Source organism: Aquarana catesbeiana, linkage group LG08, assembly GCF_042186555.1.
Source record: "Aquarana catesbeiana isolate 2022-GZ linkage group LG08, ASM4218655v1, whole genome shotgun sequence".
NCBI lineage: Eukaryota > Metazoa > Chordata > Amphibia > Anura > Ranidae > Aquarana > Aquarana catesbeiana.
In genome coordinates, this window is record NC_133331.1 from 281407691 (window position 1) to 281431912 (window position 24222).

Consider the following 24222-nt stretch of genomic DNA (forward strand, 5'->3'; position numbering starts at 1 on the left):
CCTACCAGCAGTCCTGGCTCCTCCCCCCTGTCAAGTGCTTCCAATAGCAAGCCACTTGCTATGTGGGCAGTCGACCAGGCTCACTCCTGAGCCATGCTCCTGTGAATGGACATTGTGTGGCTTGGCCCTGCCCCTTGCTCTTTCCTTATTGGCTCATTGGCTGTGATTGACAGCAGCCAATGGCTCCTGCTGCTGTGTGAGCCAATGAGACAGGTACCCGAGAGATCTGCAGCTCTCATGCATATCTCTAGATCAAGATATGGGGGGGGGACTGCACCAAGATAGGTTTTTTTTTACCTTAATGCATATATGCATTAAGTTAAAAAACCTGCTGCCTTTACAGTAGAACCACTTTAATTTATTCACTACTGCAACCTCATTCTTCTATACTTTCCTTCATTCCTCTGCTAAGGGGGCCCCTTAGCTCTTTTCCTAATCTTGCAGTGGACAATGCCCCCTTATCCATATCAATATTCTATCCAGACTTGCGTATAGCCAACTGCATAAATACTTCCAATATTTCTGTGTTGATTATAGGCTACCAAACTATTTTTATCTATATCCATAAGCTACTACCCTACCCAACTATACATTTGTATTTCCGGTCGATCACAGCTTTTTCAGTTATTCATGTATTGTATTCATTCATACTATTGTCTGTATCTTTATACTCTCTCATAAAAATGTATTGAAAGTAAAAAAGAAAAAACGATTACGGTCAGTACAAAAACCTCAATTTGTCTCCCAGTCATATAACAGATTGTGAGGGAAAATAATGTCAATAGGAACAAAAACGCAATAAAACATGCACAATTTTCAAACTATTTCCCATTCTATCAAAAGTTTAACAAAATTGGCTGGAATTTTATTTTGAGGCATTTTCCCTGTGGGAATCTAATGATGTAATATGCTGTAGGATGTAAGCACTTGATTTGATTATGTGATTTAATATGCACCTATCATCGGACATATTTTTCAAGTGCATGCAGGCTACTCCAGCACCCTTGGATGATGTTCTATGGAACGAAACGCGTAAGAGTGGGGTCAAGCAGTGACGTCATCACTTCGGCTCAGACTTGCGGCATTTGATTGTATTAGTGCCTGGTTGTTTCTTCCTTTTGAGTTTGCAATAGGATTTTTAATTAAAATTGTTTGATAAATTACTACACTATGTAGTCCCTACTTCCCCCTATGTGAAACCGAGTTTTATTATATACGGCATCCTCCATAGACACAACCAGCCATCCGTCTGGGAGAGATCCAAAGCATTTTATGACCTCCTGTTTTATAAGGTTTAAAGTGGTTGTAAAGTCAGAAGGTTTTTTAACTTAATGCATTCTATGCATTAAGATAAGCCTTCTCAGTGCAGCAGCCCCCCTCAGCCCCCCTAATACTTACCTGAGGTCCATCTAGATCTAGCGATGTTGCAGCAGTGTTTCGGCTGCCCGGGACTCTCCCTCCTCATTGGCTGAGACAGCGGCGTGGTGCCATTGGCTCCCGCTGCTGTCAAAGTCAGTCAGCCAATGAGGAGAGAAAGGGGGCCGGGCCAGGATGCGTCTCTGTGTCTAAATGGACAGAGTGAACTGTGGCTCAGCTTGGGTGCCCCCATGGCAAGCTGCTTGCTATGGGGGCACTCAACAGGAAGGAGGGGCTAGGATCACAGAAGAGGGGACCCGAGAAGAGGAGGATCTGGGCTGCTCTGTGCAAGACCACTGCACAGAGCAGGTAAGTATAACATGTTTGTTATTTTTAACTAAAAAAAACAAGCCTTTAGTATCACTTTAAGGTTCTGATAAGGAATTTGGTGAGGTGGTGGCTAGAGCACTGGAGTTAGTGAAAGCAAGTTGAAGGTGGAGATCACAAGTGGATGCATTTTTTTACATTATTTTGGGACTTTTATTATTGACACATTTTACTTTTTACACTTGATTTTGTTGCAGTATTAATTATTTATATCTAACAGTGCAACACATTGTTTTGTAAGTAATGTTTCAGTGTAAAAATTCCAGCTATTTTCTTTTACTTCAAACTGAAATCACATCCGCTTTTCCTCCCAGGAGGAAGGCACCATACAAGGTCAGTATCTGCTTCCTGGACTGCAATGCCAGCTCAGAGATGACGCAATCATATAAAAACCCTGGTGTATGTGGAGTTCTTGACTGTGTTCACAACTGCCCAACACAGGTCAGCCCCTGCTGCAGCCTTTCACCTTATGACTTGCTTACAATGTCCAGTCTGAGTGATCATTGTAGTAGAGGAGACTGAGGAAATGCTTTCTTCTGTCTGTAGCAGAATGATGGCATCTTCTCAGCCTAGGCAAAGTCACTGGCCTGGGGCTCAAGATGGCTATGAAAGGATGACTTTATTTTACCTGTTAAAAAAAAATTCCTGGAATAAAAACAGGAGTATGGAACACAACCTGTGTCAGGGCATTTTTTGGGGGATTTGCAGCAAGATTTGCTCCCTGGGCAACATATAACCCACATTCACATAATTAGTATGGCTTTAATCCTATATGAACTCTTTCATGTCTTTTAAGATATAATTTTTTAAAGAAACTTTGACCACATTTAGAACATGTGTATACATTTTCACTTGTATGAGCTCTCTGATGTGTGGCTAAAATCCGCCTTGTATGAAACCGTCTTCCACATTCATTACATGAAAAGGGCTCCACCTCGGTGTGAGTTCTCTGATGTTGATCAAGATTGGATTTATGAGAAAAACACTTCCCACATTCCGAACACAGAAAAGGCTTCTCCCCCGTGTGACTTCGCTGGTGTATGGTAAGACAGTATTTTCGAGCAAAGCATTTCCCACATTCCAAACATGAAAATGGCCTCTCCTCTTTTAATGATCCTGGCTGATGATTTGGCGTAACAACTTTTTGGTCTGAAGCACAGGCTGTGATGTCATCTCTTGCAATTTCACCATCTGAAGATGTAGTGGGATATTTTTCCATGTTTTCAAATCTGTATTGTCCATCTGCAAGAAATGAAGGTAAATGAGAATAACAATGGGGTCCTACAGGCAATCTCCTCTTTTTTGATCCATTGAAAGACACAGGGGGGTGCAGATACCTGTATAAGACAGGTATTTGCACCCACTTCCGGGCATAGACCCCCGCAGGGGTCTACGCCACTTCCTATCCCCCCCTGCGCTGTCTGCTGGGAGACACACGGGTCCCAGAAACAGCAGGGACCATTCGGATTGTGCAGCGCGACTCGCGCATGCGCAGTAGGGAACCATGAAGTGAAGCCGCAAGGCTTCCTGACTCCCTTACCGAAGATGGCGGCGGCAGCATCCGAGGACCGAAGGACGGTTAGGCCTCGGGTGCCGACATCGCAGGTGCCCTGGACAGGTAAGTGTTCTTATTTTAAAAGTCAGCAGCTGCAGTATGTGTAGCTGCTGACTTTTAAAACAAAAAATTTGGCGGACCTCCGCTTTAAGTGGTGTATCCACCACCATCTCAAAAGAACATCTTTTGTTTAAATTATTGTGTGTGGAAACAATGCCCTTTGTACAGTGGCCACTGCTAGCGTAGTAAGAACTATGACATCACTTGTTAGCATTTTTAGAAATAATTGATGGTCAGCGCGTCTAACCTTGGCTCTAGAATAGGGGTCTCAAACTGGCGGCCCTCCAGCTGTTGCGAAATTAAAAGTCCAATGAGGCATTGCAAGGTTGACAGTTACAAGCATGACTCCCTGAGACTCCTGCTCTAGAAGAACAAGGAAATTAAAGGCAGAGTTAAAATATTCAAAAATGTTTGCCTGGGCAAAAGCTCCACTATTTATGCATGTTTGCACTGTGAACTTTGCTGAAAATTACAGCAAGAACTTTATATGTTCCTGAAATCCCTCAGGACATTAGAAGACATCTCTAAGGGGATCATTTATAAAACAGAGAGTGAATATTGTTATCCACTTACTGTTGTGCACTGCTGTGCTACACATACCACCATCTCATTCATAAAAATTAGGCTGTAATATGTAGCCAACAAAGCCCCATGACGTTTTCACTGCTCAATGGAGCAGGTTCGGTTTTGTTTTTTATAGAATTGTTACTCACTTCTGTTCTCTGCCAGCTTCAGTGTCGTGCTGTGTTTTTTTAAATGTGCTGTGTTTTTTTTTCTAAAGCAGCACTATGGCTGTGGTACAGTCATGCCACTGCTTTTTAAAATGATCCCCCAAATGTCCATAAGGATACATCCCATGGGAGAAAAATCTTATTTCTTACACAAAGCTAAAAAAAAAACAAGGTTCTACCCATCAGTATTTGCTCTATAAAGAGACACATTTCTTATTTTTGAGGTTTTGAATCCAATCTAGGATTCTGCAAATTGCAGTCGCTTTGTAGGTAAGTTTAGCATCTGGCAAGCTTGGGGTTGGTTGTACCTCTGGTAAGAACAAAAAGAACACCTCCTGTGCTCAAGTGGATACTATAGACCAGTGATGGCGAACCTTGGCACTCCAGATGTTTTGGAACTACATTTCCCATGATACTCATCCACACTGCAGAGTGCAAGAGCATCATGGGAAATGTAGTTCCAAAACATCTGGGGTGCCAAGGTTCGCCATCACTGCTATAGACTCTTGCTTCTACAGTTCTATTCTTGATCCAAACATAAACATCAAGCATTGCTACCCTCCTGAGACTGAGCACACTCGAGTATGCAGTGCCGCATGCATGCACCGGTGACGTCACCAGCTGAAAAACATGCGAATATCTCCTAAACAATGCACAGTCACGAGATATTAATTTTACCTACGGGTAGGCTTAATTGTAAGCTTACCTGTAGCTAAAAGTGACAAAACAGAGTTTGCTATTGCTTTAAGGACGAGATAAAACAATGTCACCATGCAATCCTGTGATGAAGAAATTAACAGCTTATGAGTTTTACCCCACCATTCAACCTCCAGTTAAAGCAAAAGAGTGATCATTTTTTTTAAACAGAGAAAGAAGACAAAAGGGAAGGGGGGGGGGATTGGATAAGAATGTGTGACTTGTATATGTGTTTAGTTGATACCTACCCATGCCGATCTCTAGAACAGCTTTTCCTTTTGTGTTCACAGGTCTTTCTTCCTCTGCCTCAGCTTTGACTTTTCTCAGAGTCTGTCTGGTGTCTCCGGGGTCTGTGAATAAAGATGAGAGTGAAGCCCCCTGTACTGAGATGTATGAGAGACCCCAGAGAGTGTGTGTGGGGGGAGACTGGTCACATCTCTTCTCTGGATTTAGTGTTTATTCCTCACCTGTGCTGATCTCTGGAGGGAATTCCACCTTCTTGCACAGCTCATCACCCCTCAGATAGGTCTCTTCAGCTTTTTCTGTCACTTCCGTTTTGATATGCTTCAGCCTTTTATACTGAATAATACAAAAATCAGAAATGGAACATCGTATTATCGAAGAACAAACCAAACAATATAACACATTTAGTAGCAAGTAAGACCCTAAACAGATTATATAGAAAATATCTCATGTATCATTCTACAAGAACCAGTGTCATCTACCTGATAACAGCGCAGGTTTTTGTGACGTTCCTGTGTGAAATCCGAGGAAAAAAGAGGACTGGGACATCTCTCTGGGGGATTTCTGTTACTGGATCCATCTGTAGGAAACACACACACTGACTGAATACATGTCTTTATATCAGAGGATATGTGTATCTAGGGGGGGGGGAGAAGAAGAGATCGGTGTGGAGACTCAACAAGGAGAATCAGGACTCTTAAGTAATTACTACTTACCTGTGCTGATCTCTAAAGGAATTTCTTCCTCTTTTATGTTCAAATGTCCTTTTTCCTCCTCTTCTTTGACTTTCTCATGATTAACTCTGGGGTCCCCAGGTTCTAGGAATAAAGATAAGAGTGAAACCCCCTATACTAAGATGTATGAGAGACCCCAGAGAGTGTATTGCTCACCTGTCCTGACCTCTGGAGGGATTGGCTCCTCCTTACACAGCTTGTCACTCCTCATATGTGGCTCTTCTGTCTCCTCTTTTACTTCAACTTTAATATTCTTTAATTTTTTAAACTGAATAAAACAAGTAAAATATGGCAATTTGTAAAAACAGAACCATATAATTATGTTAGATCGGACAAGAGACTCTTCAATCAGACCCCCCACCACCACCACCACCAACCACCACCACCACCACCACCAACCACCACTTCCTTAAAAGTAAACCACTGGGAACAAAAAAAAAAAAGATGCAAGAAAAAGGCATAATGTGCTAGTATGTGTATATGTAGTATAAAATACTCACTTTAGAACAAAGCCCTCCACAAGCGCCCGGTCACCGCTGAGAGGGCTGACATCTTCTCCCGTCCTTTCTTCTGGGATCACCCGCCCTGGCGCTGTGAGTGGCCAGAAGCCGCAATGACATCATTCCCGCACACGCGTGCGGAAGCCATTGGTTTCCGGCAAGAAGCTCTGAAGTTCTGGCAAGGTTACACCGTACCTTTAGATCGTCAACCGGCTGCATGCAGATGAATATCTTCAAAACCGTTAGGAGATATTCATTTTACCTACAGGCAAGCCTTATTATAGGCTTACCTGTAGGTAAAAATCACCAAGAGGGGTTTACAACTGCTTTATTAAACCTGACTACACAAATGCAATCCATCTAAAGTAATAGACTCAGTAGTACTTACCTGTCTCCTTCTTGCACTGTCTCCCCACTCACCACCAAGAACAGAATTTCACGCCACCATTTTTTTTTTTTAATTGTCCAGCCCATTTCTCTCTCTTTTTCTGCCCGCCCACTGATGACGTTTGCGCCTCATCATGCACCATATCACATTACAATGATCTGCTGTTAAAAAACTTTTTTTTTTAAAGACCCTTCCCCTTACCCAAGTTCTCACAAGATCTTGGCCAGAGAAAGGCTTTTTTATTTCAACAGGTGAGTGTAATATAGTTTAATAGTCGGGTTGAAAAAAGACACAAGTCCATCATAACCAAAAAAAACCATACGATCCCATATAAACAATCCATACCCACAGTTGATCCAGAGGAAGGGGAAAAAACCCCAAGCAAAGCATGATCCAATTTGCTACAGCAGGGGAAATCATTCCTTTCTGATCCGAGAGGCAATCAGATTTTCCCTGGATCAACTTTGCCTATAAATGTTAGTGTCCAGTTATATTATGTACATAGGAAAGAATCCAGGCATTTTTTAAAGTAACCTACTGAGCTGGCCAGAACCACCTCTGGAGGGAGTCTATTCCACATTTTCACAGCGCTTACTGTGAAGAAACCTTTCCGTATTTGGAGATGAAATCTTTTTCCTCTAATATGGTACGGTGCATGTGCTAGATAAGGGGCATAACCTCATGCACCAACATTACATTCATCTGAAGAAAAGAAGAAAATCCTTTTTTTTTTTTCATAACCCCCCCTCAAGATCTTGGAGGGAAGAAACAAGATCTCCTGGTGATGTAGCCTTCCCAAGGGGCTCCTGTGAGGCCCAGGATATGTCACCAGTGTCTCAGGGAAACCAGGAAGTAAGAAATATCTACATGTAAGGAAATTTATATATATATATATATATATTTTTTTTTTTTTTTTTTGTGGTAGTGTGGTACCCAGGATTCTCAACCAGGCAGGTTGAGGGGCTCCAGGGGATTTGCTTATTTGGGAGGAAACTGGCGTTTCAGTTTCATCATTGCTTAGGAAAGTCCACTTTGGGACCTGAAGCCTGGGGATTTCTTAGAGATCTGGGTGGGATGAAATCCCCAGTCCTGGGTCCTGATTTGTGATCCCCCAGCACACTGACTGGTCAGGTGTGTGCTGGCCTATTTGTAGACACTTGACCATGATTCTTGGCTCCAACCTCCCGAGGAGTCCAGGCAAGCAAGGAAGAAGCATGCATGTCTGCATGGTATAGTTAGACAGCGGGCCCAAGCCTGTGGGCTGAGCAGCGGCACAAAAGCTGAAAAAGGGTACAGTGTTTGTACAGGAACTCTGTTATAAGGCCAAGAGGGCTAAAGCCTGAGCCGCAGTGCTGCTAAAGAGCGGGGAGGTTCTGTATTTTCCGTGTGTGATTATTACTGTGAAGTTGAAACCTCTGCGTGGGCAATCCTGGATGGACTTGTTTTTCTTTTCCTTCAATAAAAGTGGGCCAAAAAGCCCTTAAACTGCATACCTGGCGTAGACTCAGCTCACTGGGTAGCTCTACACTTGGGCTAAATAACCTCCAACTCTAATATATATATGTATTTATTTATTTTTTCTCTAAATGTGATTTAACGCCTTCCCGCCGAGTGCATATATGCGGCCTCATGGAAGTGGGATTTTATCTGTGGGCTGCATATATGCACTACTATGTTTGTGCTAAAAGTGCACTGCAAAGCGCATTCCTAGCACAGAGACTGAGCTGTCACTGACAGCTCCAGGTCTCGCACTAATGACTGGGAACCAGGAGGCCAGGCTCCTAATAACCTGATCGCTGTGATTGGCAATCACAATGATCGATCCTACAATCATATGTAACCTGACCCTCTGTTATTTTCTTCTCTTAAATGGAGAAAATATACCATGTACTCCTTGCTAGAGGAGAAAATTGTAAAACTAAAATAAAGTACGTGTAAAAAAAAAGAAAAAAATGTTATAAAAAAAAAAAAGGTAAAATATTTATATCGGGGGTGTGGCTTAGCGATGGCCGAGTGAAGACGTCTTATTGATGTGCTCCTGGCTTCTCCAAACTGTTAAACGACTCCTAATCTCGGCTACAACGGCATGATACCCAGCAAAAAGACTACAAACCAGATCGCCGACCCGCAGAAACCGTCCGCTTACTTTATGGAGGGGCATCCAGAGATTCTTCCAGGGCCAGCAGCACTCCTCGTCCAGCGCCATTACGGCGGCTTCTCGTGTCCCCGTTATGGAGGAGACCAGCACACCAGCCCTACTCATCCCCCACTCAACAATCACCGACCCAGACTTATTAATGGGGACTCCAGCTGCCTTTCGCTCAGACACGCACAACCAACAGGGGGGTATACCAGAGGACCTCTGGTCTATACTACAGGCCCTCCGTACGAAAACGGACATTGAGGCCCTTATAAGCCACATTGAAGAGGCCCATGGACGTGACATTCAGGAGGTGAGAGCAGAGATACACTCTCTCACCGATCGAGTAGCCTCAGGAGAGACCTAAACTACCTCCCTGGAGCACTGGGTAGCAGCTCTAGAGCGTGCCCAAACAACCCAGGCAGCCACGGCGATGGAGTTACACCTCCATCTGGAGGACCTGTAGGACCGCAGCCGCCACAATAATTTGCGGCTGCGGGGACTCCCGGAGGCCACGGGTACGGAAGACTTGGCGGCGACAGTAGTGGCCATTTTCCAGGACATTCTGGAGGCCTCACCCCCCTCTTTGGAGCTGGATCGGGTCCACAGAACCCTTGGGCCTAAACCATCGGATCCGGGTCGTTCCAGCGATGTGCTCTGCCGCATACACAGATACACACAGAAAGAACTTGGGAGCACAGGGACCTCAACTTTGACGGAGCCACAATCAAAATACTCCCAGACCTTTCCAGGGTGACGCTACAGCGGAGGGCCATGCTGAGACCTGTGCTGGACCTGGCCAGACGAAGAGGCTTCACGTATCATTGGGGATATCCTTTGATGGTCACCTTCTGCAAAACAACGACTGCTTTCACCCTACGCACCCCAGCAGACCTACCAGCTCTCTTCGCCTTCTTGGAGACGGAGCCTGTGCAAGTTCTGGACTGGCTCTCCATCAACCCATGCCAGACAGGTCGATCGGGCACCACTACTATCTGGAGCAGCCAGCTTCCCCGCCTGCAGAGGTCCAGCAGGAGCTCGCAGTAACCTGCCCTGATGGCTCATACAGGCTAACAGTTACCCCCCCCCCAGTTTCTAGTTTTAACGGCTCCTCCTCTGCGTGTTACCGGCATATGTGACAATTCCCTTCCCTTTACAAAGACGTGCATGCCCAGACTGGAGGACTATACTCCCCCTCCCTCCTACCCGGCCAGGACACATTTAATACACCCCCGGACATCAGGGGGACTTCCTGAACACACCCGCTTTGAGTACAGACTCCATGGAAGATGTCCTCCCCTGTTTGTGACTAGAGATTGAAAAGGGGTGATACACTTAGTCCGTTGGGGACTCATCTCCCGAGATGACCCCGGAACTGGTCACACTGTCACTGGGGTGTTCATGAACATGTCCAAGGGGATTGTTTGTTACCCCCCTTCCCCCCCTCCCCCACTGGATGTTTGCGGGGGAGCCGATAGTCAGCCTCTCCCCGCCTCTCGCTATACATGGAGGACAACTTCTATAATGACAGTACTGTTGGGCGCACCCAGAGGTGGGCTCGTATGGAGTGACATGGAATCTTGTGGTGGGGGGTGGGGGTCCTGGACCGCGCTCATGCTACATGCCTCCGAGACCCCTGTGATAACGGGCCCAGAGGGTGACACAGGAGGAACAATACCGCAACAAATGCAGGAGAGATATGTACCCTTCCAACCCCCGGGAGCACTAGGGGGGCTTATTGTGACTCCCTCAGTATGCCCTAGATCCATTGACATTAGATAGCTGTCACCCCACATCACCACAGTTCTGCCTGGAGATGTGTTGTGCACTAACGATATCTCCCCCACTCACAGATCAGGGGTCATAGGATACTACTGACACTCCTGGAGAGAGCTAGAGGCATCACCTATACCCACATTGGTTCAGAAGCGAGGGTGCACTCCAGGGGCCAATCGGACCTCTCGGAAGTTAGGGGACCTGGCGCTCTGGGTATGGATCTAACTCCGGGGAGGATTGACACCACACACTTGTGCTCCACGTTTGAACACATACTCTGCCTGAAGTTTAGGCGAAGGGTCTGCCCAGTTATCACAGTTCAGGCCAGTTTAACCCTGTATGCCTCATGTATGACCAACGCTCAGTTATATGTTCAAATTTAGCTCTGGTCTAGGTTTTTGAGTTTGTAGCCAATAAATGCATGTGGATATATTAAGTCGTGCATATATTTATATTATGTGTTATCTTGCAAAAGTCGTGGTGGTCGGGGGGCGGCCAGTGGGCCCTTCACTGGCTATCCCTTCCCACTCTCCAACATAGGCCGACGCTCGACTACCAGTACTGTTCTGGCGAGCAGTCCAGCGCTTTTAGTGCCGTAGTCAGTTTTTCTACTACACCCTCTCTAGGGTTACCCACTTTGCTACTATATCTTTGAGAGGTACACCACAGTTTAGGTGTCCCCTCTCTCTCCTTTTTGTTTTTCCTCTAACCTCTGCCCCCCCCCCTCTCTCAAGACTCTTCCCCCCTCTTAACTCCCCCTTCTTTCTCCCCCTCTCAATCTCTAGCCCCCTTCCTTTTCCCTGACAGGGCGATTGAGTGTCTCTCAATGTCAAGGGTCTGAATATCCCTGAAAAGAGACGCATGATGCATGATATCGCCTTTATTCAGGAAACACATTATAAAAATAACAAACTACCTATTCTTATAAAAGCAGATTTTTCCCTTTGACATACCACTCCACTAATCCTGCCGCCAAATCTAAAGGTGTCTCCATACTGCTATCCAGCAAACTACCATGGAAATGCCAAGCAGAAGTAATAGACCCTGGAGGACGCTATGTGTTCCTGAAAAGTCTAGTAGGTGAAACACAACTTACCCCAGCGACGCTTTACGCCCCAAACGACAACCAAGACAAATTCATCTCCCACACACTAAACAAATTGACGGAGTTCACGGAGGGACAGTTAATCCTAGGGAGAGATTTTAATGTCCCCCTACTCCAGTCAGTGGATACCTCCTCCGGGTGCTCTGTGATCCCTCCATCCCAGAGGAAACGTTTAGCTAACTCCCTACACAAGGCCCAACTGATTGATATATGGCGTCTGCAACACTCGGCAGAGAGGGATTATACGTTCTTCTCCTCACCACACAAAATATATTCCAGGATAGATTTTTTCATGATTCCCCATAGCCTATTACACGTTGTATCTACCTCTACGATCGGTCACATCACCTGGTCAGACCATGCCCCCATTTCCATTACATATACGCTCGATGGAGGAAACTCAGTCAGACCCAAATTTCGGTGCCTGAATGAGAGCGTCCTACAGATCCCTGAGCTTCTGGCAGAGGTGATGAAAACCCTAGCCTTGTACTTCCAGGAAAACGACACCCAAGATTGTGACCCCGGTTCCCTATGGGAGGCCCACAAAACAGTACGCAGAGGGATTCTTATCAAACACGGCGTGCACATTAAGAGGGAACGCAAGGTACAACTATCCAAACTACTTGCCACACTTACCTCAGCGGAATCCCGACACAAACATACCCCCACACCTGACCTGGAGAGAGAACTGGGAATACTGTGCAAACAGATTACAGACCTACTACAGTACAGAGCTAAGGCTGCGCTACAAATATGCCGAAAAATTAATTACGAGTCAGGAAATAAATGTGGGAAGTTATTAGCCAGAGCAGTTAAGGAACAAAAATCAGCAGCCTACATCCCCCAAATTATACGACCGGATGGTACAAAATCTACATTACCGAAGCACATAGCACGAGAATTCAGGGACTTCTACCACTCATTGTACAACCTGCCGAACAGGGACCCCCCAAGCGGAAATTGACACATATATAATATCCTCCCAAATGCCATCCCTGCCCACAGAAGTTCAAGATGACCTAGACTCCCCAATCACTATAGAGGAGCTCCAGCTTGCTATCGGAACCATGAAATCAGGCAAGGCCCCTGGCCCTGATGGATGTACAATCCAATATTATAAAACTCTCCTCCCGATTGTTGGCCCACGGATGGTAACATTCTTTAATGCAGTGGGCACAGAAGCCCTATTTCCAAGGGGTACCCTAAAAGCCCAAATCACTCTGATCCACAAAGAAGGGAAGGACCCAGGTTCATGTGGGAGCTACAGACCTACAGTATCTCACACAAGTGAGTACACTCCTCACATTTTTGTAAATATTTTATTATATCTTTTCATGTGACAAGACTGAAGAAATGCCACTTTGCTACAATGTAAAGTAGTGAGTGTACAGCTTGTATAACAGTGTAAATTTGCTGTCCCCTCAAAATAACTCAACACACAGCCATTAACCATTTCAGCCCCGGAGGATTTGGCAGCTCAATGACTGGAGCGCTTTTTACAATTTGGCACTGCGCTGCTTTAACTGGTGATGGTTCCCTGTTGGGACAGGAGAACCCAAGAAAACCATGGAAGACGGTGGGAGGGGCCGTTCCCTCCCACTGCTTATAAGAGCAGTCTAGAGGCTAATTAGCCGCTAGGATTGCTTTTACATGAAAGAATGATACTGAGATGAAACCTAAACCTGCAGGCATCATTCTGGTATAACCACTCAAAGTCCAGCAACATACCTGTACATTGCTGGTCCTTGTTGGGCATATATTGTAATGTTCTTTTTTTAACGCAGCCTGTGGGCTGAACGAAAAAAAGAGATTGATTGGTGGGTATGCCCACCATTAGAACACCACCCTTCATCTACCCACTTCTAATGATGGGCATACATGCACCATTTTTTTTTAACTGTGGTGGTGAAATCACCTCCGACAGCGCTGGAGTCACGGCTTTATGTATCGTAGGAGCAAACCCTGTTGCTGTCAAGATAGATAAACCTGTGCTGTAGCTGAATGTCATACCTGCTAAGCAAAAGATGGTTAAAGCGGGGTTCCACCCAAATTTTGAACATTATCTCTATGCATTCTCTTCCTTGCCTAGATGCTGACATGCTGTGTAAAAAAATTTAAATCGCCGTAATTACCTTTTTTTTTCTAATCTTCTTAGCACTTCCTGGTTTTCCTCCCATGGGAGTAGGCGTGTTTCTAGCCTCTCCCAGACCTCCCACAGTCCCCTGGGAGCTAGTCTCAGGCTTTCCAGCATGCATTGTGCAACAGCATCATCACAACATCTCGGTGAATGCTGGGAGCACAGCATTCACCGCATCCAGGAAATACATGCTTGTGGGCTTCAAATGCCCACAATGAAGATGGAAACCGCCTTCAGTGAATTTTATAAGTTATTCTTTACAACTAAATCAGACACAGGCGGACTTATTACACAGAACATGTGAGTAGATAATCATGAGAAGAAAAGTTTGTGAATGAACTCCAAAAAAAAAAAAAAACGATAGATAGGTGGACCCCGCTTTAACAATAAAGCAAAGTAACATTACAGTAGAACAGTAAGACTTACCATACCTGCAAAGCAAATACAATAAAACATTGTAAAAATAAAACATTGCAATCTGTGCCTAAAAAAAATATATGCCGAAGCATGGGGGCAATCCGCCCCTAATGTTAGGAGCAAAGCGTTCCTAACAGAGCTTATACATCTTGACCCCATATCTGGAACGCTTGCTGGGAAGATACTGTTTGAATGACAAGCGGGCAGAAAACTTAATCAGGGACTCAACGCAGACAACTTGATGGAGAGTAAACAAGGCTGCAAAACGTTGGTTGAAGTGGTTTACGAGGGGGCGAATTTTGTAGAGCCGATCAAATTCAGGGTCATCCCGAGGATGACAGAGTTCAATGTCGTTGAAATGCATGAACCGCAAAATCTGCTCGTATCGTGTCCTGGTCATGGAGGCAGAGAACACGGGCGTATGGTGAATTGGGTCAGTGGACCAATATGACAGCAACTCACTCTTTTTGGTTATGCCCATGAGGAGGGAAAGGCCCAGGAAGGTCTTAAATTCGGAGAACGTAATAGGTCTCCAATCTCCTGCAAGGGAGGACTGGGGATTAGCGGCGATGATTTGACCAGCATATAAATTGCTTTGGTCCACAATAGATCTATAGAGATCTTTGGTGAAAAACAGCGAATAAAAATCAAGTGACGTAAAATCAACTGTTTCCACCTGAATTCCGGGTTGGCCAGTGAATGGGGGAAGTACGGGTGCTGCAGAAGTGGTGGGCTCCCAATTAGGATTGGCGAATGCAGCAGGAAGGGCATTATGGGCTCGACGGGCCTGTCTTTGTCTTCTTCTTGGTGGCAGCGGGACACTACTTGTGCTTGCCACCTCGCCAGCTTGAAATGCACTTATGGGACTGCCACGTCACCAAGTGTTACTGAAGTCCTGAATGTACGACCAGGATGTACTAGGCCGCTGGTGCTTGCCAGTTCACCAGGGATGAGTGGCGCTAGTACTGGCTCTCTGTTCCATACGAGGGACCTGCGGTTCTTGCACCTCAACGACAGCAGAAGAAGAACGGGGTCTGGTACGCCTGACTTTGGCAGGGACCACAACTCCGTCGTCAGAGCTATCTGTCAGGGTGCCGCTGCTGTCTACATGTATTCTGAGCCTGAATCTGACAGATGAGTGACTTCCTCCTCACTATCTGTCATTCTCAGAAACTTGTAGGCCTCTTCACTACTGTACCTTCGATTTGACATTTTGGTCTCTAAATTTACTGGTACACTAGTGAGACTCACAAGAAAAAAAAGCTCCTGACTGTTAGCGACTGATTCAAGCGCTACCAAAAAAACTGTTAGCGTTCGCAGGGATCAGGCCTGACTCTGCGAACGCTGCAGTTATGTGTTTTGTAAGTGACAGCGATCGATTGATACTGCACTTGTGTGGGCTGGGCGGAGGGGCTAAACGCAGGTGATAGCAGGTATCTGGGCTGATCCCGATAACACTGCGTTTTTGGGAACCCTAACCTGCTGGGGACGCTAGTATAGATCTGATCAGATCAGATATCGATACATTCAGACACTATACTACTAAAGGGAGATGTCTATGGCCTGGGGCGACGCAGACCCTATCTGATACTAAAACCTAACTGTGATCACCCACCGGGTGATCAGGGGGTTAAACCTTTCTTGGGTAAAATACGGTGGGTGCCCTGACTTTATAAAAAAAAAATTTAGCTAAACTGCTTATACACTTATACAGTGATCACAGGGGGTAATCAAGGGGTTAAACCTTTATGGGGGGGGGGGGGGGGGGTCCCTAGACCTATCTGGGACTAATACTAATTGCCCTAACACTGATTTTTGTCACTAATGACACCAGTACAGCGATAAAAAAAAATCTGAATGCTGCACTGGGTGCCTAAACTGCTGGCAACAAAAGTGAGTACACCCTTAAGAGAAAATGTCCGAATTGGACCCAATTAGCCATTTTCCCTCCCCGGTGTCATGTGGTCTCAGATGTCAATGGGTGGGGAGCAGGTGTGTTAAATTTGGCGTTATCGCTCTCATTCTCTCATACTAGTCACTGGAGGTTCAACATGGCACCTCATGGCAAAGAACTCTCTGAGGATCTGAAAAAAGAATTGTTGCTCTACATAAAGATAGCCTAGGCTATAAGAAGATGGCCAAGACCCTGAAACTGAGCTGCAGCACGGTGGCCAAGACCATACAGCAGTTTAACAGGAAAGGTTCCACTCAGAACAGGCCTGGCCACGGTCGACCAAAGAAGTTGAGTGCACGTGCTCAGCGTCATATCCATAGGTTATCTTTGGGAAATAGACATTTGAGCACTACCAGCATTGCTGCAGAGGATGAAGGGGTGGGGGGTCAGTCTGTCAGTGCTCAGACCTTACACTGCACACTGCATCAAATTGGTCTGCATGGCTGTTGTCTCAGAAGGAAGCTTCTTCTAAAGATGATGCACAAGAAAGCCCGGAAACGGTTTGCTGGAGACAAGCAGACTAAGGACATAGAATTACTGGAACCATGTCCTGTGGTCTGATGAGACCAAGATAAATTTATTTGGTTCAGATGGTATCAAGCATGTGTGGCGGCAACCAGGTGAGGAGTACGAAGACAAGCGTGTCTTGCCTAAGGTCAAGCATGGTGGGGGGAGTGTCATGGTCTGGGGCTGCATAAGTGCTGCTGGCACTGGGGAGCTACAGATCATTGAGCGAACCATGAATGCCAACATGTACTGTGACATACTGAAGCAGAGCATGATCCCTTCCCTTCAGAGACTGGGCCGCAGGGCAGTATTCCAACATAACGACCCCAAACACACCTCCAAGACGACCACTGCCTTGCTAAAGAAGCTGAGGGTAAAGGTGATGGACTGGCCAACCTTGTCTCCAGACCTAAACCCTATTGAGCATCTGTGGGGCATCCTCAAACGGAAGGTGGAGGAGCGCAAGGTCTCTAATATCCACCAGCTTCATGATGTCGTCATGGAAAAGTGGAAGAGGACTCCAGTGGCAACCTGTGAGGCTCTGGTGAACTCCATGCCCAACAGAGTTAAGGCAGTGCTGGAAAATAATGGTGGCCACACAAAATATTGACACTTTAGGTCCAATTTGCACATTTTCACTTAGGTGTGTACTCACTTTTGTTGCCAGTGGTTTAGACATTAACGGCTGTGTGTTGAGTTATTTTGAGAGGACAGCAAATTTACACTGTTATACAAACTGTACACTCACTACTTTACATTGTAACAAAGTGTCAGTTCTTCAGTGTTGTCACATGAAAAGATAGAATAAAATATTTACAAAAATGTGAGGGGTGTACTCACTTTTGTGAGATACTGTATATCCCTTTTAAACACTGACCTGAAGCTATTCACAAAAATTATAGCTACCCGCTTGGCACAACATCTCATGTCCTTGATCCACCTAGACCAGGTGGGCTTTATCCCCACTAGAGAGGCAAGAGACAACACTATTAAGGTGTTGAATCTCATACACTTAGCAAACACTACAAATACCCCTTGTGTATCTCTAAGTACTGATGCCGAAAAAGCATTTGATCGGGTGAACTGGAACTTTATGTTCTCAGGTCTCCGTCATATTGGGATGGGTGAACGAACGGATGCTTGGCTGGATAAGCAGGATCTATTCTAACCCGACGGCACAGGTGAAAGTGAATGGCCTGCTATCAGAACCTTTTCCTATTGGAAACGGCACGAGACAGGGGTGCCCATTGTCGCCCCTCCTCTTTGCCCTTTCCCTGGAACCGTTCTTATGTAAAATAAGACTGAACCCGAATATACAGGGACTTATAGTTGGAGACTCTCAGTGTAAGATATCTGCATACGCGGATGACTTACTCTTTTCCCTGACCAAACCCACGATCTCCTTACCTAACCTCCTGAAGGAATTTGACGCTTATGGTTCCATCTCAAATTTGAAAATAAACTTCTCCAAGTCGGAAGCTATGGGTGTCGCAGTCCCTCCCCACTCCCTACTAACCATCCAATCAAACTTTAATTTTAAATGGACGAACTCAGCTCTCAAGTATTTAGGAACACATATCCCATCTGATATAAGGTGCACATATGCCCTCAACTTTCCACCACTGCTTACCAAAACCCTCCCCCTATTGGAGAAATGGCATAAAGGGCTTCACATCTGGTTTGGCAGATGTAATCTAGTAAAAATGTGCATCCTCCCCAAATTTCTTTACCTATTCCAGGCCCTTCCCATACAGATACCGACCTCCTTTCTTAAACAGGTACAAGCCCTCTTTATTCGCTTTATCTGGGTTAAAAAACAACCGCGGTTAAGCCGAGCTCAAATGTCACTCCCAAAATATAACGGGGGGCTGGTGGTACCACTCATTTGAGCAGGATATTAGATTGGAGACGAAATGTAACACAAACTCTGGACACAAATAGAACAATCCCAAACTATCATCCCTCTGAAAAGTGCGCTTTGGTGCTATAACTCCCTACCCCCGAGACTGAAATCCCACCCACTGACATGGACCACACTAAAACACAGCACTCACATAGCCATGCAAACACTCCTGATGTCCAGTAACTCACCGCTGTATCCGATCCTCGGTCACCCAAATTCTTACGCCTGGCCTACACTCCGCGGAATACGCAAACTTGAGGAACATAGGCTGTGATCAGGTCTCCAAGTTTGTCACGCCGAATCGCTGGCTATCTCTTACGGAACTGACAGACAAGTCGGGCAATTACCGCCTTCCCTTTTGGAGGGCAGCACAATTGCACCATTTCCTACACTCCCTTCCTGACCCATACACTTTTTCTCGCCCATTGACGACGCTTGAAGAACACTACACGGAGTCTGAGCCGATATCCCATACACTCTCCAAAATGTATTCCCTGCTAAATTCATCCCCTAAACAACCATGTCTCCTCTGTCTGGAAAGATGGGAGGCAGACCTTATCCGTACATTCTCGGAGACACAAAAACAACATATCATCACTTTCATTATAAAATCTTTCCTGTGCACCAAAATTCAGGAAACAATATTTTCCAGGTGGTATTTTACACTCACCAGGCTCCACAAATGTTTCCCGAATACCTCAGACCGCTGCTGGCAATGTGAGGAGGACGAGGGCTCATTTCTACACATTTGGTCACGCCCTAGTTCGGGGAACTTTTGGGGAGACGTACATCGCATAACACAATAATTCACAGACTATATAATTCCAGAAGACGCTGCCTTCTTCCTGCTACACCTATCAAAGATCTCAATCAAAATGTACAAAACATTGCTAATACGACATCTATTAAACGCAGCCAAGGCATGTATACCCCTTTACTGGAAACAGCAGTGCCCACCGACTACTGGGTGTTGGCTCAGGAAAGTGGAGGACATAAAAAAATGGAGGACCTGGTATTTACCGCTTAACACAATAGAGAGAAATAGACCAAGACCTGGGATATATGGAACATCTTTATCTACTCCGATGATGGGATGACCCTATTAGGGTCATAGTATCTCTAGGCGCTGGAACAATTATTTCCCACCTAGACCTCGCCCTGTCTCTGATTTTTCTCTCCCTTCTTTTTTCTCTCCCCTTCCCCTTTTCTTATGGTACTGCTATCTACTAGTTTTATGTTTTCTATGGAAAAGATTTGGGTGAGATCCTGTCCATTATAGAAATGTACAAATAAGCTGTTCCTTCTGAGTATATGGTACACATTTCAATAGCACCAGTTCTCATGTTGGAGATCGTCAGGAAGGATATGGGTGCAACACGTTCTATGTTGTCAAATACACTGTACTAAATATTCAATTTCATTTACATTCTGCTGTAATGATAGGTCTCTATTTATCGGCGTATAACACGCGCCGGCGTATAACATGCACCCCAAGTTTAGGAGGGCATTTTAAGGAAAAAAACTTTTAGGAGGGAAGTTTAAGGAAAAAAAAAAACTTACATTTAAATGCCCATCAATGCAGCCTTATCAGTGTTCATCTGCAGCCTTGTCCATCATTGCACAATGATCAGTGTCCATTTGCAGCTTGCCCAGTGCCGTTTGCAGCCTTACCCATTGTCATATGCAGCCCTGCCCAGTGCAGCCTTGCCCATTGTCATATGCAGCCTTGCCCATTGTCATAGGCACCCTTGCCCATTGGAGCCTTGCCCAGTGCAGTCTTGCCCAATGCAGCCTGCCGTTTGCGCCATTTAAATCTGCCGCCGATGTGTACTCGGCTCGTCATGCCGCCCCGCCTCCCTGCTGAGGATGAGAAGCGAGCGCTTCCGAAAAAGAAGACCGAGCCGAGTATACTGTGTACTCGGCTCGGCTCCGCTCGCAGTCCCGCCCAGTCCTGCCATTGGACGGAGTGTTATGTCCATCAAAGGAGCTGGGCGGGACTGCGAGCGGAGCCGAGCACTCGGCTCGGTCCTTTTCGGCAGCACTCGCTCCTCATCCTCTCAGAGACAGCAGGGAGGCGGGACGGCGTGACTGCGAGTGGAGCCGAGCACTAGGCTCTGTCTTTTTCGGCGGCGCTCGTTTTTTTTCCGGCGGCGCTCGTTTTTTTTCGCGGCGCTCACTCTTTTTTGGCACACAGACAGTGGGGACCGGCGTATAACACGCACCCACGATTTTCCCCTGATTTTAAGGGGAAAAAAGTGCGTGTTATACGCCGATAAATACGGTAATAAAAAAATTATATTTGAAAAAAATATATATTTATATCAGGGTTTGATAAAGGTCAGTGTTAGGGTTAGACTCAAGGCTAGGGTCAAAGGTCATGCTCAGAGCCGAAATCAGGTTGATAGTTCAGGGTCAGTGTATTTTGGGTAGGATTTAGTATTATCGTCTATATATTCTAGGTGGCATAAAAATCTAATTGTGCACTACTGTTTTGTGCTCTACTACAGGTACAAACAACAAATAATATACACATATGTGATATCGCTGCGATCGTCAGGAGCAAGAGAATATATTTTGGGTTGTTCTTTGGTGGTAGGTTATGGTAATAGCAAAAAAAAAGAAATTATTTTTTACTACCATGTGGCAGCTTTCCTTTAATAATAAATATAAAAAAAAAAAAAAAAAAAAAAAAAACCAGGAGATGTCTATTACTATTTACCATCAAAAGTCCAATGTGTTTTGAAAAATACAAGATATAGTTCATCTGGATACACTAAGTAAAAGTTGCAAAACTGGGTCCAGGCATTAGGTGTTAAGGATGATTAGAGTTCACGATAAATGCATCTAGGATTTTTAGGTTTACAGTTGATGTAAACCCGATTCATGAAATTTGAGCTGGGCACATATATCTGCAGTGTTTGGTTATCTCTCTTCAAAGCACTATGTCCTGTAGCTGTCTCCTGCTCCGTTCTTCTTTTATCAGCCTGATAACTCCTGACAAGTTCTCTGTCACATATGATAAAAGCTTCTGGAGTTTTGTGTTGGGGACGATGCTATAAATAGATTATCAGGGCCCTGAACTATTCAACAAACAGAGCTGAAAGTCTCTACCTATGAGGAGAGGGGGTGTGTGCCTTTCCTCCAATTGGCTGTCTTGACTGTATGCCCAGGCTTCACTACAGTGCTAACCAGGAAGAGAAACTCTCCTAACACAATGTGCACTTTCTAAACAGTATTGAAAGCTGAAGACAGCAGATATACATGTAAAACTTATGTAGGGACATTTTTTTACTCTCTGTGTATCATCTGAGGCTTTTCACTTCACTGGGTAAATGTGAGGGTTTACATCCACTTTAAGGGGAGAAGGTCCACTAAACCACTTCAGCTTTGGAAGGTTTACCCCCCTTAATGACCAGGCCTATTTTTGCAATACGGCACTGCGTTACTTTAACTGACAATTGCGCGGTCATGGGACGCTGTACCCAAATTAAATTTGATGTCCTTTTTTTCCCCACAAATGTAGCTTTCTTTTTGGGATGATCAACCTCTGCGATTTTTATTTTTTGCGCTATAAACAAAAAAAGACCGGCAATTTAAAAAAAAATATATATTTTTTTTTTTTTATTTTCTGCTATAAAAAACATATCCAATTTAAAAAAAAATCTAATTTCTTTATCAATTTAGGATAATATGTATTCTGCTACATATTTTGGTAAAATAGCATATATTGATTGGTTTGCGCAAAAGTTAAAACGATGGGATATTTTTATTTTTTGTTTTATTAGTAATGGCATTGATCAGCGACTTATAGCAGGACTGTGATATCGCGGTTGACAAATCTGACACTAAGTGACACTTTGTGGGAACCAGTGACACCAATATAGTGATCAGTGCTACAAAAATATGCACTGTCACTGTACTAATGACACTTGCTGGAAAGGGGTTAACATCAGGGGCGATCAAAGAGTTAAATGTATGCCAAGGTTGTGCTTACTAACCATGGGGGAGGTGCTTTGACTAGAGGAAGGCTTAGCAGAAACACAGGATCAGTACCTTCCCCTCTGACAGAATGACAATCTACCTTGTTTTCATAGGCAGATCGTCATTCTGCCTCTGTACTGTGTAATCAGTGGGCGCCGGTGGATGATGAGTTTGTGGTACCTGCCGCTGGGCTCCCATTGTGCGCCCCAGATCTAGAAGTGTCAGATCACATACTAGGTACGTGATCTGGCACAGAGTGGCTGCCCTGCCGTAGTTTATGTACGTGGGGTGCTCTGCAAGCGGTTAAACAGATTACTTTGCAAATATACAATGCATTATTCTACAGAAAAGCATTCCATCTACCTGATCCTCCTGAGGGATCTCCTGATGTTCCTGTGTGGAGTCCTGGGAATACAGAGGACGGGGACATCTCTCAGGTGGGTTCCCATTACTGGATCCATCTGTAGGAAACACACACTGACTGAATACATTGTTTCTATGTCTTTATATCAGAGGATGTGTGTATCTAGGTGGATCCTCAATACTCTCCTCTCCTTTACAAGAAATGAAAGTCTCCTCTTACCCTGTGATGTGAGGGCCGGCTGGCTCGCCATATTAACGTCTCTCTACAGGCTCCCACTCCAAACGTGAAACAAAAGATGGAGATCCGCGTGTCCCTACAAACGTTTTTCTGTATATCAGGTTTGCTCTTGAATTAACTTCTCCAGTATAAATTTCACAATGTAATGAATCAAATAATAATTTAAAATAATAATAAAAAAATATAAAATAGCAGGACAGAGTATAGTAGAACAGTATCACATCTGGGTCTGACTGTCTTTAATGATCCTGGGAAAAGAGAAAAAACATGCTAGATTATCTTTTTTTCTAGTTTTATGGTAGAAAACCAGCTAGCTTCATTCTGACATCCACACCTTCTGTTGCAAACATGGTCTTTTGGACAACCCTATATATAGTACTGGGATATCCTTCTCTCTTCCTTCTCTCTTCCTCCTCTCATAACAGAAACCATTATTGCATTTTCCCCTCTGCTCAATCCTCACCAGGAAGTTTCGTTGAATTGTAAGAGCTGCTGTTTTAACTCTTGGGCTACAATAAAATGGCCGTCATTCTTTCAAGCCCCTGCCTTTCCCTATTTATCATATTAACAAATAGTTAGCGTACGCAACGTAATAAAGCTAATAATACTAATATAAAACATGGTCCGCTTTTAAAATTCTAAATATTTATGTAAAATCTTTCCAAAGCGGTGCTATAAGAAAATGGCTGCTGTTTCGTCAGATTCGGCGACCCGTCAGAATGTGTAACGGAAGTGACGTTCCGTTGCCGTCATCTTGCTACACCCCGCACTCCTCCACAGTATGGTTACAGAGGGGGAAAGCGGACATGTTGTTACACCCACCGGAGTTTTGCATCTTACACTTATTTTTAACAGTAATGTGAGTTTATATAGTGAAATACAGTGCTTAAAACTCAGTCTAACTGGTTAGATGTTGAATTTTAAAAGCAGTGAACTTCTGTCCGATTAGAAAACCTGTGAGATAAGCAGGCTTGCCGCTGCTTTTCAAATTCAACATCTAACTAGTCAGACGGAGTTTTAAGTGGTGTATTCCACTATATAAACTCACTTT

At 44.8% G+C, this 24222-nt stretch overlaps 1 protein-coding gene across 2 annotated transcripts; it reads right to left on the minus strand.

Moving 5' to 3' along the window:
* Window positions 1-1872: 1872 nt before the first annotated feature.
* LOC141104533 (uncharacterized) lies at window positions 1873-23844 on the minus strand. 2 transcript variants are annotated; one of them, XM_073594133.1, is made up of 9 exons: window positions 23506-23844; window positions 23154-23419; window positions 22934-23031; window positions 5919-6030; window positions 5745-5846; window positions 5511-5608; window positions 5253-5364; window positions 5034-5135; window positions 1873-2985 (listed from the first exon to the last, which is right to left on the minus strand). In XM_073594133.1, the coding sequence occupies exons 2-9, from the start codon at window positions 23182-23184 to the stop codon at window positions 2495-2497; spliced, it is 1146 nt and encodes a 381-aa protein (XP_073450234.1). In that variant the 5' UTR covers window positions 23185-23419; window positions 23506-23844; the 3' UTR covers window positions 1873-2494. The 2 variants fall into 2 exon arrangements, with proteins under 2 accessions (XP_073450234.1, XP_073450235.1); XM_073594134.1 differs by lacking the exon at window positions 1873-2985 and adding an exon at window positions 3606-3721 and having other exon boundaries at window positions 23506-23840.
* Window positions 23845-24222: the final 378 nt, after the last annotated feature.